This window comes from Ovis canadensis, chromosome 21 (genome assembly GCF_042477335.2).
Source record: "Ovis canadensis isolate MfBH-ARS-UI-01 breed Bighorn chromosome 21, ARS-UI_OviCan_v2, whole genome shotgun sequence".
Lineage (NCBI taxonomy): Eukaryota > Metazoa > Chordata > Mammalia > Artiodactyla > Bovidae > Ovis > Ovis canadensis.
The window spans coordinates 44,873,573-44,887,331 of record NC_091265.1 but is presented as its reverse complement, the minus strand read 5'-3'; the positions used below and the strand labels follow the sequence as shown (position 1 = coordinate 44,887,331).

The following is a 13,759-nucleotide window of genomic DNA, read 5'->3' as shown; positions in this document are numbered from 1 at the left end:
CATAGCCTGGAGGAGAACTGGAGCCACGAGGAGAGACACTCAACAGAAACGGTCCTGTCAAGACCCAGCCAGCGTCAGAACTGTGGTAGGAAGGTAATAGGAGGAATGAATACTTCAGTCTCAATCTGTGTGTGTTCCCTTCTCCAGTCTTCCAGTGGCCAAACACAATCTGAAGCCAAACCCAACCAGTCTTCAAGGTGATCAGTAGAGATCAGCCTTCTGAGGCCCCCGACCAAAATAAAAGGGCTCATACAGAGAAGCAAATGAAAAAAAAAAATAACCAGCTGATCACACCTCACTGTCATGAACACTTTAAAAAGAGAGTAGATGGCTTTTAAAATTTATTACAGAGAGTATATATGTTATTTTGGCAACTTGATTTTTTAAAGAAAAGGCAGAGAGCCGCAGTAAAGTGCCAGGCACAGGGCATATCAGCCCTGACAGTATGGTTTGCTGGGGGTTGCCAGAGCGTCAACATGCCGGATCAGGCACCTGATCAGCACAACCCATTGTGAGGAATCATGGATTGTTTCTGAGGTTCTAGAATTCCCAGACTCTGTGGCTCAGCACTGGAAGCCTCTGCTCACAGTTTTTCTTCACTGCTCTTGGGTGCCCCACACCAGGGTCCCCTCTTGCCCAAAATCCGGATGAAGAATTTCCTTCTACTAGTGAGTGTGTGTTTCCTTGGATCTGCCAGAGGTGAGTCCTCTCTCTTGGCTCCAGGTGGACATGGAAGAGGCCTGTTTAAGGCCCTTAAAGAAGGAAGACCAGTTCTTAGTTACCCAGACCAATCTGAAGCAGGAGTGGCTGAACAAGTTCAACTCTGAGAGTTGCTGAATCAGTTGATTCCCCCTAGTTAATGGCTTCACCATCAGAGACTAGCTTAGCACAGTCTCATTCCTAATACTTTCAGCCACTCAACATTGTACCTGCTGCTCTGTGAAATGAGAAGACCGGTCTAGGGTTCTGGAAATCTGGAAAGGTTTGCCCCAGTGAACTGAGTGTGTGGGATGCTTGTGTAGTTAAGGCAGAAGGAAAGACACAGGAGAAGGGGTGAGGTATGCCTGAAAGTCATCCCAGGGCCAGAGATCCTAGAAGCCTCCCCTTCCCGGCTCGGGTCTGTCTGTTCAGTCCATCCGTTTTTCCTCTTTCAGGATCCCCATTCAGGATGAGCTCTATTCCCCTTTTTCCTCCTGCAGAAGTGAGAGGCCATGAGTTTCGAGTTCTCCATTAAATGAGAGTGTTTTCTGTAATGTTGGTTCTCTGAGATTTTGTCTTTTGCCCTCTTCGGTTTTCAAAAATTAACTCAGAAACAAAGTTACCAGATGGTAGTATGTGCCAGCCACTTGGTGAGGTAGTAAGTCATAAATGATAAGAATGACTAAGATAGCAGTGTGCTTTTTCAAGCCTCTTTTTTTGGTATCAAAAATCTCTTTGTTAAAACTTCTGTTCACTTTTGAAGAATCAGTCAAGCAGGTAGTATTTCTGTAACAACTTCTTAAAATTAAAAACTCCTAAAAGCCTTAGCCGGATTTACCATGTGGCACAGTGGTAAAGAATCCACCTGCCAATGCAGGAGATGCTGGTTCTATCCCTGGGTCAGGAAGATCCTCTGGAAGAGGAAACAGCAACCCACTCCAGTATTCTTGCCTGGAAAAATCCCAGGGACAGAGGAGTCTGGCAGACTCACAAGTCTGCAAAGACTGTACACAGCTGAGCACTTATGCAAAAGCCTTAGTCTATCTTACCTTTCCTTTATCAACAGATTCTAATGCTAGTCTTTTGAAAGTCACTGGTTATAAGGACTTGAAATCACTCAAGATACACACACACACACACACACACAAATTCTTACAGGATTGTGATCAGGATGATACTGACTATATTATATTCCTCTCAGCTTTTTGATAGGATTAATAACATACTCATCATTAAAGTCTATTCCATACCCTCTTCTAGGTTATTCAGCCTGAATCACTTACTCAAAGAGTAATAATAATTTAAAAAAGAGTAATAATTAAATTGTCTGCATGATGCTATATTTAATAAAATAAAAGCTGTACTTAAGGAGTATTTGTCTGACGGTCATTGATAAACTGGATTAAATGTAGGAGAGACAGGTCAGAAAAGAATGACCAGCTAAGAGTTTTGTAAATCCAAACGCAAGGTCAGGAGGAGGAAAAATTAAAGTTAATTGAGCACTTCAGCAATGGACTAGGCACTTCACAATTTACCTTACTGAAGACTCATGACAACTCCATGAAGTAGGAGTAAATGGTACATCAAAAGGAATCTCAATGCAGAGATATAGAAGTACACAATATTTTTAATCTTAATAATTCATAGCAACTTGGTTTTCGGTTCCCAACCACAAGGATAGGGGATTGGGTGCGGAAAAAACATGAACTTGCCAAATAAAGGTCTTAATGCCTTCTGCTAATTTTCATGGCCTCATTATATATTTGTCATCTCTAGTTTCAAATTCATTTTGTTTGGAGTTTAAAATCTTCCGCCCTCGGTTTCAGCTAGAATTACTCAGTTGCTGAAACACTGCAGAGTCTCTCCGTTGTATCTCCATTCCGACCTTTCACCCACAGGGGAACTGGAGGGAGGCGAGCGGTGGAATTCTGGTTACATGAACGATGGGACGCTGATTTACTGATGCTGGCTTTGTCAGGGAGGCACAAGCGCTTTTGGTACCCCTGTGCCCACTCAGGGTACACAGATCTGCACAAATGTTGCGGATCTTAAAATTCTTCCCTTCAATCACTAAGGTAGTCTCTGCAGTTCCTTAACACCCCTGGCCTTCATGGTCCCTCGAGCAATCGGTTGACTGCCACCAGCCTCTGCAGCATCTTCAGGTGCTTGACCAGACCCCCAGAAACCTAGCGATCCCACATGAGCCTTGCTCCATAGGAAAGGACTCCTTACCGGGACATCCTCTCTCACCCTCATCATCTCTCTTCTATTACTTCTCCATCCCAGGAGCATCAGCTCAATCTGATGAGCTTCTTGGCCCTATGGATCATCAAGCATCAGTTCAGCAACTCTCAAGTGACTACTTTTCACTTGCAAACCCTTCGGATGAGGCTTTATATGAGACTTCTTCACTCGACAACACTTTAAGTGAGCATGGCTCAAGTGAGACTGCCGCAGCCCAACATGCTTCTGGTGAGCCGTTGGCAGTTGAACACGCAAGTGGGCCCGCTTCAGTTGATCACGCTACTGTGGTTGAGCATGCTCCAGGGGAGGCTGCTGCAGGTGAGCACACTCTGAATGAGCACACTTCCGGTGAACAACCTTCTGCGGAACAACCTATAGGTGAGCAGCCTCTAGGCGAACAGTCTGTCGGTGAACAGGCCATAGGTGAACAGCCCACAAACGAACAGGTTGCAAGTGATAAACCTGCAGGGGAGCAGTCTGCAGTGGAACCGATCTCAGCCGAACAGGTCTCGGGTGAATCAGCAGGGGAACAGCCCTCAGAACTCCCACCTTCAAGCACATTTTCAGGTGAGTCGTATTTGCATGGGCGCCCTTCCTCGACTTTCGGTGGGAAGTAGGTGGCACATCAAGAAAGCCAGTTTTAAGGCATCCAGAAGAAAGAACAGTCCAGACACAGAGCAAACAGCTCTCTCAAAGGATCTCTTTACATTTCTTTGCAATAATCCCCAGAGGCAGAATTCAGGTGTTGTGGGGCTTTTGAAGGCTAAACAGTTCAGAGGGCCCTCTTTAAGAAAAACAAAACACAAACTGCCAGCTGTCCCTGCAACTTCATTCCACATAAGAAATTATGAAAATGAATGCCCACAGCTCCACTGGAAGAAGGGGCTCATGGGAGACAACCTTGGTGAGCTTCCGGCTAAGTCGGCCTGTTCACAAACTATGTTAAAACCTTTGCAAATCCTCCAATAACATGGCTAGCACCAGAACAGGCAGCTCTGGGCTTTTTTTGGTCTGAACGTGATGTCAGTGGAAATAATAAACAATCATTAATAATAGAAAAGTTTTATTTGAGCCAAACTGAGGACTAGTTGGCTTCGCAGATTAGTCTGAGAAACGGCCCTGGAGAAGCAGTTTTTGGCACAGTTTTATATCTCGTCCAGACAAGGCATATTGAACAAGTCAGGGATATATTTCTTCACGGTTTTAAAAAAACACAACAGACCAGTTCATACACATACAGCACGTAAAGTTTGGGCTCCCCATCTGGAAAGGGAGTTTAATCCACAGAGGAGGACTTGAATCAGTGTCCCAGAAAGAAGGGTATGTAATCTTTATTTTTAATGTGAACTTTTTTTTTTAACTTCTGGTCAATGTAACCTTTTCTTTACTAATTAAAGGAGATGTACAATGTATGTTTGATAGGCCACAAAGAAGCTATTGTAGTTAGCAAAAAATTCAAGTTAACTCATGTATAAGCCAGAATGACTTCTCTAGACCTCAATATGTGAACGCTTCTTTTATCAATGGAAAGTAAAGCATGCCAACACTTTGGTCTGCAAGATACAGAAATAAGTTCCTAGGGCAGTTCTTTGGCCCTTACAAGGGTTCGTTCAAGGCAGGAAAACAAGATTTAAAGTTTAATGTCTCAAGTTATTACTAGACATAAACACTTGATATTCACCCCATTTGTGTAAGTAGCAGTATTCCAAATTTTCAGAAGAGAGAAGTGAGGTTTACCTCCTCTGGCTACAAAGAAGTAAACCTAGGATTCACACTGAAGTATGACTCCAAAGCCCATACTCTTTCCCCTTTATGCTTCCTTAATTAGGAAACTGGCAGTGGAAATAGGCAATATTGAGTCATTTCAGAGAGGCTCTGCCCTTTATGACAAACTGCCCTGATTGAGGTGAATTTGAGAGTAGCAAATTGATACAAATACTTTACGAGGTTTGCAACATTAGAACATTCCAATATAGTCCTTTTTTTTTAAAAAAAAAAAAAGGCAATTTCTCTTTTCCTTGTTATTTACTTTTGACGCATACCATTTAAAGTCTTTATTGAATTTTATAGTACTGCTTCTGTTTTATGTCTTGATCTTCTGGCCTTGAGGCATGTGGGTTCTTAGCTCCCCAACCAGGGATTGGACCCTCCCCTCCCCCCACATCGGAAGGAGGAGTCTTACCCACTGGATCACCAGGGAAGTCCTTAACACAGCTTATTAATCAGTCAGATTTCACTGCAAGTGTCTGGGCCTTGTGGATAAGTGATAGTGCCGTGAGGAGTATGAGCGTCTCGTGAGAAGTTCCATTGCTCCTACTGAGTTAGACCCAGCAGAAGGGCATCTAATGATCAATGTCCAAGCCACTGGGCTATGAATTAAAGTCAGTACCAGAGGGAGAAAGGGGGGATTCATCAGCAATGACTATCATTGATGAAGCAGTAAGGATGAAGTCATTTTCTCTGGTATGGAAGAGAAAAGATGCTTTTTCAGACCTACAAAATGGTTCTACTTGTTGTCCATCATCCCTTCCGATGTGTGACTCAAGGCTACACACCTGGATCACAGGGTTATTTCATCAGGCTGATCTTAAATTTTTCAGGCCCATCGTTAAGCTGCCACACATGCTCTTATATGAATGACCAAGGAAAATGTCTTCGTGGAGAGGGAGTCTGCTCCACTCAGAACTCCCAGCAGTGCATGTTAAAGAAGATCTTTGAAGGTATGTGGGGACTTCATGGGCTGGTCTTTGACAGAGAACTCATCACCCAGCTTGAGTACCGATGGGGGAGGGGGCGGTTAGGGTGGCAGGAGCCGGAGGAGGGATCAAGCTGGGATTCTCTAGAAACTTAGATTCAAGAGGACCTCAATTCTTACGAGAATCAAGAGTAGAACTCCAGCTATTGAGGGAGAGGCCCTTCCCCAAAGGCCTCCGATGCCTTAAAAGAAGACAGGGAGATTGTCTCTTCCTACTAATGTGTGAGTTGCCCCTTGAGCCAGTGGGACATTGACTGCAAGCTCAGGAATGCATCTATCTTGCTCATGGCTATATATTCCTAGCACTTAGCACAATGCTCAGTCCATGGCAGGCATTTAGTAAGTATTGAATAAATGAATTAAGTAGTCAACAGTTGTCCACTAGTCTGTGTTCACAAGTTGCCAAGCCTGTCTGAGTGTATTCCCACACTCCTCCACCCTTAGACTCAGTCCTTGCGCTCGGTTGCTTAGAGGTGTCCAGCACTTTGTGACCCCATGGAATGTAGCCCACCTGGCTCCTCTGTCCATGGGATTCTCCAGGCAAGAATACTGGAGTGAGTTGCCATATCCTACTCCAGGGGATCTTCCTGACCCAAGGATCGAACTTGCATCTCCCATGTCTCCTGCATTGGCAGGCGGGTTCTTTACCATAGTGCAACCTGGAAAGCCCATATTCAGTCCTTATCCCTCAAATAAGGGAAGGGATCTTGGTTACTTTATCCTGTGAACCCCATTGCCTGACTTCTCTTGTGGTTTGTCTGGTCCCTCACTAGAGAGAGTAGGCAACTGATAGGGAAACAGCCCAGAAGCAGCAGGTAGAAGGGGAAGGGAGGAAGAATATGCAAGTTGGAGGACTTGGTCATGCCTGTGCAGGGATTCTGGGCACCATGATGAAAGGTAAGATTCAACAAGGAAGCTCTGTGCTCTTTACAGTCTGTCTCTGCTTCTTTCAGGTGGAAAACTTCAATTCATGGTTCAGGGCTGTGAGAACATGTGCCCATCCATGAACCTCTTCTCCCACGGAACCAGGATGCAAATTATATGCTGTCGAAATCAGTCTTTCTGCAACAAGATCTAGCAGCCTATGCCCTGGCTTCTTTATCTGACTCAGGCACAAAAGTCCTCCACCACACTAATGGACTCAACTTATATTTAGTGTCTTCCCCAGGCAACTGCTAATTACATCTTTCTCTGCCTGTCAGACCAGAAGCTCTAATATCCTATCTTTCCTCTCCATGCCATTACCCATCCTTCTCTGCCCTCCATCTTTCCTATTCCTTTACCCCATCTCTCAACATTCTTTTCTTTCTCAATAAATTTTGCATAATTAAAGAATATTGACTCTAGGGAGACATCTTTTTCCATCAACCAGGGGCAGGATCACCCTGAACTTCCTTCTGCTCCACACAATAAAGTGGTTGCAATTTTTAAAAAGATTTATTTCATTTTTTAATTTTTGGCTGTGGTGGGTCTTCGCTGCTGTGTGTAGGCTTTCTCTAGTTGCAGCTGCGGAGCACAGGCTCTAGGCACACAGGCTTAGTAGTTATAGCGCACCCGGTTTAGTGGCCCTGCAGCACGTGGTTCTTCCCAGAGCAGGGATCAAATCCGTGTCCCTTGCATTGGCAGGTGGATTCTTTACCCCTGGATCACCAGGGAAGCCCTAAAGTGGATGCATTTTTAAACAACCCCACATTCCTCAAAGTGAAGGGGTCCCCCAGGGCAGGGACCATGAAGAGGAATGCAAAGTAGGTGTTAACTTTTTAGGAGCTCAAAATAATATTCCAAGTCCTTGTCCCTGACCCCAACCTTTCCATCCCTATGGAAACCAAACTCACTTCTATTTACCACGATGTTCAAAACCCACCCCTTCTTGGGACCTTGAGAATTATAAGTGGAGACTCTATGTTTAACAGAATTATAATAATGAGTCCTTTTAATTTATCTGCTACATAAATAGAACAGGTCATAGTTATCTTAATTAAATCTTTTTCTCACACACAATGTCACTGATTTGTCTCAGCATAGAGGGGCAGGTGCAAATTGTATACAGCCCCTTTCATCTTGTATTAGAGTTACACTCTTCAAAGTGTTTTTAAATCTGATCCGCTGAAAAGAGCCCAGAAAGGGCAGGCAGGAAAGATAGCATCATCCTGAGTTCACAAGTAAGAAAGTCTGACGTAGAAATGTTTTATATACTCAGATTCCATGTCATTCCAAACATATCAAGGTTACAGAGCAGCAGTGAGCCAGGGCCAGATTGCATGATCTCAATCTGAGCAAATAGCACAGTATAAATATTAGGTAAAACAGTTCTTTCAACACCAAAATCAGACCTCTGTCCCATACAAGCCCATTTCTTATCAGCCACTGCTCCCCGCACCTCTGTTTAAAAGCCCCTGAAAAATCAATGTTTTTGTTCTGGTTCTTATCAAGGATTTTATGTGTGTGTTTGTAGGAGAGATTCACTTGAAGAAATATTACAACATATAAAAACTACATTAGGTCTTAATTTCCACTCATACAGTGGTAAATTTGATATGATACATAATAAAAAACTTTAAAAATCCAGAATGGACACAGTACTGCACAACTTGATCACTAAGTCAAATTAGCTGATAAGCAAACCTCACAGAACAGTCTCGTCAGCCAAGGTCAAAAACACCATGTACAACACATCTGAATTGACAGATTTTTAAATATATTAAAAATATAACAATGGTGGTGTGTGTTGGGAACCCCTGGTGTCAGAAACAGAGAAATAAAATCCTACTAACATTATAGATGCTATTTTTCTGATGGAGGGAGATAAACATTAGCTAAATGTATTAAACATAGCTAAATCTACTGTGCTCTGCTTAGTCATTCAGTTGTGTCAGACTGTTTGTGAATCCATGGACTGTATGTAGTCCGCCAGGCTCTGCTGTCCATGGTATTCTCTATGCAAGAACACTGGAGTGGGTTGCCATGCCCTCCTCCAGGGGATCTTCCCAACCCAAGACCCCCGCATTGCAGGGAGATTCTTTACCGTCTGAGGCACCAGGGAAGCCTAATCTATTAGCTATGTATTTTGAGGAAATAAATTCAAAGATGTTGTAACAATTGAAGGGTAGGGGAGTTTTGGCTTCCAATAATGCTGGATTATTCAATATCAGAGTATTCAATATCCAAGTCTTGTCCCGATCAGTAATGCTGAAGAAGCTGAAGTTGAACAGTTCTATGAAGACCTGCAAGACCTTCTAGAACTAACACCCAAAAAAGATGTCCCACTCCAGTATTCTTGAGCTTCTCTTGTGGCTCAGCTGGTTAAGAATCCGCCTGCAATGCGGGAGACCTGGGTTCGATCCCTGGGTTGTGAAGATCCCCTGGAGAAGGGAAAGGCTACCCACTCCAGTATTCTGGCTTGGAGAATTCCATGGACTATACAGTCCATGGGGTCGCAAAGAGTCAGACACAACTGAGCAACTTTCACTTTCACTATAAGGGACTGGAATGCAAAAAGTAGGAAGTCAAGAAAACACCTGGAGTAACAGGCAAATTTGGCCTTGGAATGCGGAATGAAGCAGGGCAAAGGCTAACAGAGTTTTGCCAAGAGAAAACATGGTCATAGCAAACACCCTCTTCCAACAACACAAGAGAAGATCCCACACATGGACATCATCAGATGGTCAACGCTGAAATCCGACTGATTATATCCTGTGCTGCAAAAGATGGAGAAGCACCATACAGTGAGCAAAAACAAGACTGGAAGCAGACTGTGGCTCAGGTCATGAACTCCTGACTGCCAAATTCAGACTTAAATTGAAGAAAGTAGGGAAAACCACTGGACCATCCAGGTATGACCTAAATCAAATCCCTTATGATTATACAGTGGCAGTGAGAAATAGATTTAAGGGACTAGATCTCATAGAGTGCCTGATGAACTATGGATGGAGGTTCACAACATTATACAGGAGGCAGGGATCAAGACCATCCCCAAGAAAAAAAAATGCAAAAAGCAAAATGGCTGTCTGAGGAGGCCCTACAAATAGCTGTGAAAAGAAGAGAAGCAAACGGCAAAGGAGAAAAGGAAAGATATCCCCATTTGAATGCAGAGTTCCAAAGAATAGCAAGGAGAAATAAGAAAGCCTTCCTCAGTGATCAGTGCAAAGAAATAGAGGAAAACAATAGAATGGGAAAGTCTAGAGATCTCTTCAAGAAAATTAGATATACCGAGGAAACAATTTCATGCAAAGATGGGCTCAATAAAGGACAGAAATAATATGGACCTAACAGAAGAAGAAGATACTAAGAAGAGGTGGAAAGAATACACAAAACTATACAAAAAAGATCTTCATGACCCAGATAATCACGATGGTGTCATCATTCACCTAGAGCCAGACATCCTGGAATGTGAAGTCAAGTGGGCCTTAGGAAGCATCACTATGAACAAAGCTAGTGGGGATGATGGAATTCCAGTTGAACTATTTCAAATCCTGAAAGATGACGCTGTGAAAATGCTGCACGCAATCTGCCACCAAATTTGGAAAACTCAGAAGCGGCCACAGGACTGGAAAAGGTCAGTCTTCGTTCCAGTCCCAAAGAAAGGCAATGCCAAAGAATGCTCAAATTACTGCACAATTGCACTCATCTCACACAGTAGTAGAGTAACGCTCAAAATTCTCCAAGCCAGGCTTCAGCAATACGTGAACCATGAACTTCCAGATGTTCAAGGTGGTTTTAGAAAAGGCAGAGGAACCAGAGATCAAATTGCCAACATCTGCTGGACCATTGAAAAAACAAGAGAGTTCCAGAAAAACATTTATTTCTGGTTTATTTATTGACTATGCCAAAGCCTTTGACTGTGTGGATCATGACAAACTGTGGAAAATTCTTCAAGAGATGGGAATATCAGATCATCTGACCTGCCTTTTGAGAAATCTATATGCAGGTCAGGAGGCAACAGTTAGACCTGGACATGGAACAACAGACTGGTTCCAAATTGGGAAAGGAGTATGTCAAGGCCATATATTGTCATCCTGCTTATTTAACTTATATTCATGAGAAATGCTGGGCTGGATGAAGCACAAGCTGGAATCAAGATTGCCGGGAGAAATATCAATAACCTCAGATATGCAGATGACACCACCCTTATGGCAGAAAGTGAAGAACTAAAAAGCCTCTTGATGAAAGTGAAAGAGGAGAGTAAAAAAGTTGTCTTAAAACTCAACATTTGGGAAACTAAGATCATGGCATCTGGTCCCATCACTTCACGGCAAATAGATGGAGAAACAATGGAAATAGTGACAGACTATTTTGGGGGGCTCCAAAATCACTGCAGATGGTGACTGCAGCCATGAAATTAAAAGATGCTTGCTCCTTGGAAGAAAAGCTATGACCAACCTAGATAGCATACTAAAAAGCATAGATATTACTTTGAAGACAAGGTCTGTCTTGTCAAGGCTATGATTTTTCCAGTGGTCATGTATGGATGGGGAGAAGGAAATGGCAGCCCACTCCAGTATTCTTGCCTGGAGAATCCCATGCACAGAGGAGCCTGGTGGGCTGTCGTTTATGGGGTGTCACAGACTTGGACATGACTGAAGAGACTTAGCAGCAGCAGCACGTATGGATGTGAGAGTTGGACTATAAAGAAAGCTGAGCACAGACGAATTGATGCTTTTGAACTGTGGTATTGGAGAAGACTCTTGAGAGTCCCTTGGACTGCAAGGAGATCCAATCAGTCCATCCTAAAGGAAATCAGTCCTAAATATTTATTGGAAGGACTGATGTTGAAGCTGAAACTCCAATACTTTGGCCATCTGATGCGAAGAACTGATTCATTTGAAAAGACCCTGATGCTGGGAAAGATTGAAGACGGGAGGAGAAGGGGACAACAGAGGATTAGATGGTTGGATGGACATGAGTTTGAGTGAACTCCAGGAGTTGGTGATGGACAGGGAGGCCTGGCATGCTGCAATTCATGGGGTTGCAAAGAGTTGGACACAACTGAGAGACTGAACTGAATGGTGGATTAGTTTGGGTGAACTAACCTTCCTTCAGATAAGAATTAAAAACTATGGACCAAAAATTGGAAACAACTACTTAAAAATTCCTCAAAAGGGAACCAGAGAGAAGTCACCCCTAAAAGACTAGGACAGCACTGGGTGAGACAGACAGTTCTGAGGCTTTATGTCTAAGGGTATTCTCAATCCATATGTCACAGGATGGCAAAAATCCAGTTTACTGCCTTGAGGTCAGAGAACATAGGCTAGAGCTGGCAGAGCAGATGTAAAATTAGGGGGAAATCCTGGAAAGAGAACCACAGAGGGGATAAACTCCAAAACTTGAGTATAAACTGTGACCACATTCTTGGTTGACACTGACCTGAGGAGGCTCAACAATAGCACCTGGAAGCAGAGAGAACTGAGCAGAGATTTCAGCTGTTGTTCACCTCAAAGAAGACCAACTTTGGAGTTCAGGTCAACCCAAGCTACCTATCTACCAGAACAAATGTCAATACTCTTCAGAGGAACACAGAGTCCAGAATCTCCGGAATGCATCATTCACTATGTCCACCACATAATACAAAATCATCAAGCAGAAAAAAAAAACAAAACAGGAAAATGTAACTGATAGCTAAGAAAATTTTTTTAAAAAGATACTGGCCCCAAGATGAACCAGACATTGAAATTAATGAATAAAAGCAGTAAACAACTATTTGAGATATGTTCAAGAACCTAAAGGAGAGGATTAATAGGTGTAAACTTCCAGGGACAAAAGAAGTCAGGGGAATCTAATGTGCAGCATAGGGAACACAGTGAACAATACTGGAGCAACTCTGTATGGTAATAGATGTTAACTGACTTATTGTGGTGATTATTTTGTAATGTACAAAAAATACCAGGGACTTCTCTGAAAGTCCAATGGTTAAGACTTCACCTTCCAATGCAGAGAGTGAAGGTTCGATCCCTGGCTGGGGAGCTAAGATCACACATCCCTCATGGCCAAAAAAACAGGACATAAACAACAGAAGCAATATTGTAACAAATTCAATAAAGACTTTAAAATGGTCCACATTAAAAAAAAAAAACTAAGAAGAAAATCAAATCACTATGTTGAACACCTGAAAATAATAGAATACAAGTCAATCATGCTTAAAGATAAATGAATCCAAAATTTAAAAATTAATTTAAAAGGGAGGAAAGAATCTAAAGGAAATTAGAGTCATATGAATAAACAGACCCCCCCAAAGGTTTGGAAACACAAAAAGACAATTCTAAATGATCCATGAGTCAAAAAAAAATATAAAATAATTAGAAAAAAAATTTGAGCCGGGTAACAAAAATACAACACATGAAAATTTGTGGCATTAAGTACAGTGAAACTTAGAGAAAAATGCATGATGTTAAATACTTATATGCATAAATACTTATATGCAACACATAGGGGCTTCCCAGGTGGCGCTAGTGGTAAAGACCCTGCCTACAAGAGACAGGAGAGCCATGTTCGGTCGCTGGGTCGGGAAGATCCCCCTGGAGGAGGGCATGGCAGCCCACTCCAGTATTCTTGCCTGGAGAGTCCCCATGGACAGAGGAACCAGACCGGTTACAGTCCACGGGGCCACAAAGAGTCAGACATGACTAAAGTGACTTAGCACGCATATGCAACACATAAAGTTGACACAGGACTAGAGTCCTGAAAGCAAAAAGTGGAAGTGTAGGTCGCTCAGTCACATCTGACTCTTACTGACCCCATGGCTTGCAGCCTGCCAGGCTCCTATCCACGGAAATCTCCAGGCAAGAACACTGCAGTGGGTATTCTTGGGGAAGGGAGAAGATTCCCTTCTCCAGGGGATCTTCCTGACCCAGGATCAAATCTGGGTCTTGTTCATTGCAGGCAGATTCTTTACCATCTGAGCCACCAGAGAAGCCCAAATGTCTCTATTTACAGAAAACACAACGGACAGTTGAAACATGTAGAAACTGAACCACCGTGATGCAAATTCAGACTAAGAATTAGACAGTAAACCAGCTGGGTTCTTCTACCAATAAATTACAAGGAGAAAAAAATCAGACAGAGGGA

At 43.0% G+C, this 13,759-nt stretch overlaps 1 protein-coding gene across 3 annotated transcripts; it reads left to right on the top strand.

The window, feature by feature from the left end:
* Positions 1-647: 647 nt before the first annotated feature.
* Positions 648-7,132, top strand: ACRV1 (acrosomal vesicle protein 1). 3 transcript variants are annotated; one of them, XM_069565278.1, is made up of 5 exons: positions 648-699; positions 2,986-3,054; positions 3,247-3,510; positions 5,544-5,663; positions 6,652-7,132. In XM_069565278.1, the coding sequence occupies exons 1-5, from the start codon at positions 648-650 to the stop codon at positions 6,774-6,776; spliced, it is 630 nt and encodes a 209-aa protein (XP_069421379.1). In that variant the 3' UTR covers positions 6,777-7,132. The 3 variants fall into 3 exon arrangements, with proteins under 3 accessions (XP_069421379.1, XP_069421378.1, XP_069421377.1); XM_069565277.1 differs by having other exon boundaries at positions 2,986-3,456; XM_069565276.1 differs by having other exon boundaries at positions 2,986-3,510.
* The last annotated feature ends 6,627 nt before the right edge of the window (positions 7,133-13,759 follow it).

What these genes read in the sequence shown, in the direction of transcription:
- ACRV1 (XM_069565276.1), top strand. Translation starts at nt 648, where the DNA reads ATGAAGAATTTCCTTCTACTAGTGAGTGTGTGTTTCCTTGGATCTGCC. An exon ending in ACCTTCAAGCACATTTTCAG is followed by an intron (nt 3,511 to 5,543) that starts GTGAGTCGTATT and finishes TAAATTTTTCAG; the next exon opens with GCCCATCGTTAAGCTGCCAC. An exon ending in GTTAAAGAAGATCTTTGAAG is followed by an intron (nt 5,664 to 6,651) that starts GTATGTGGGGAC and finishes TGCTTCTTTCAG; the next exon opens with GTGGAAAACTTCAATTCATG.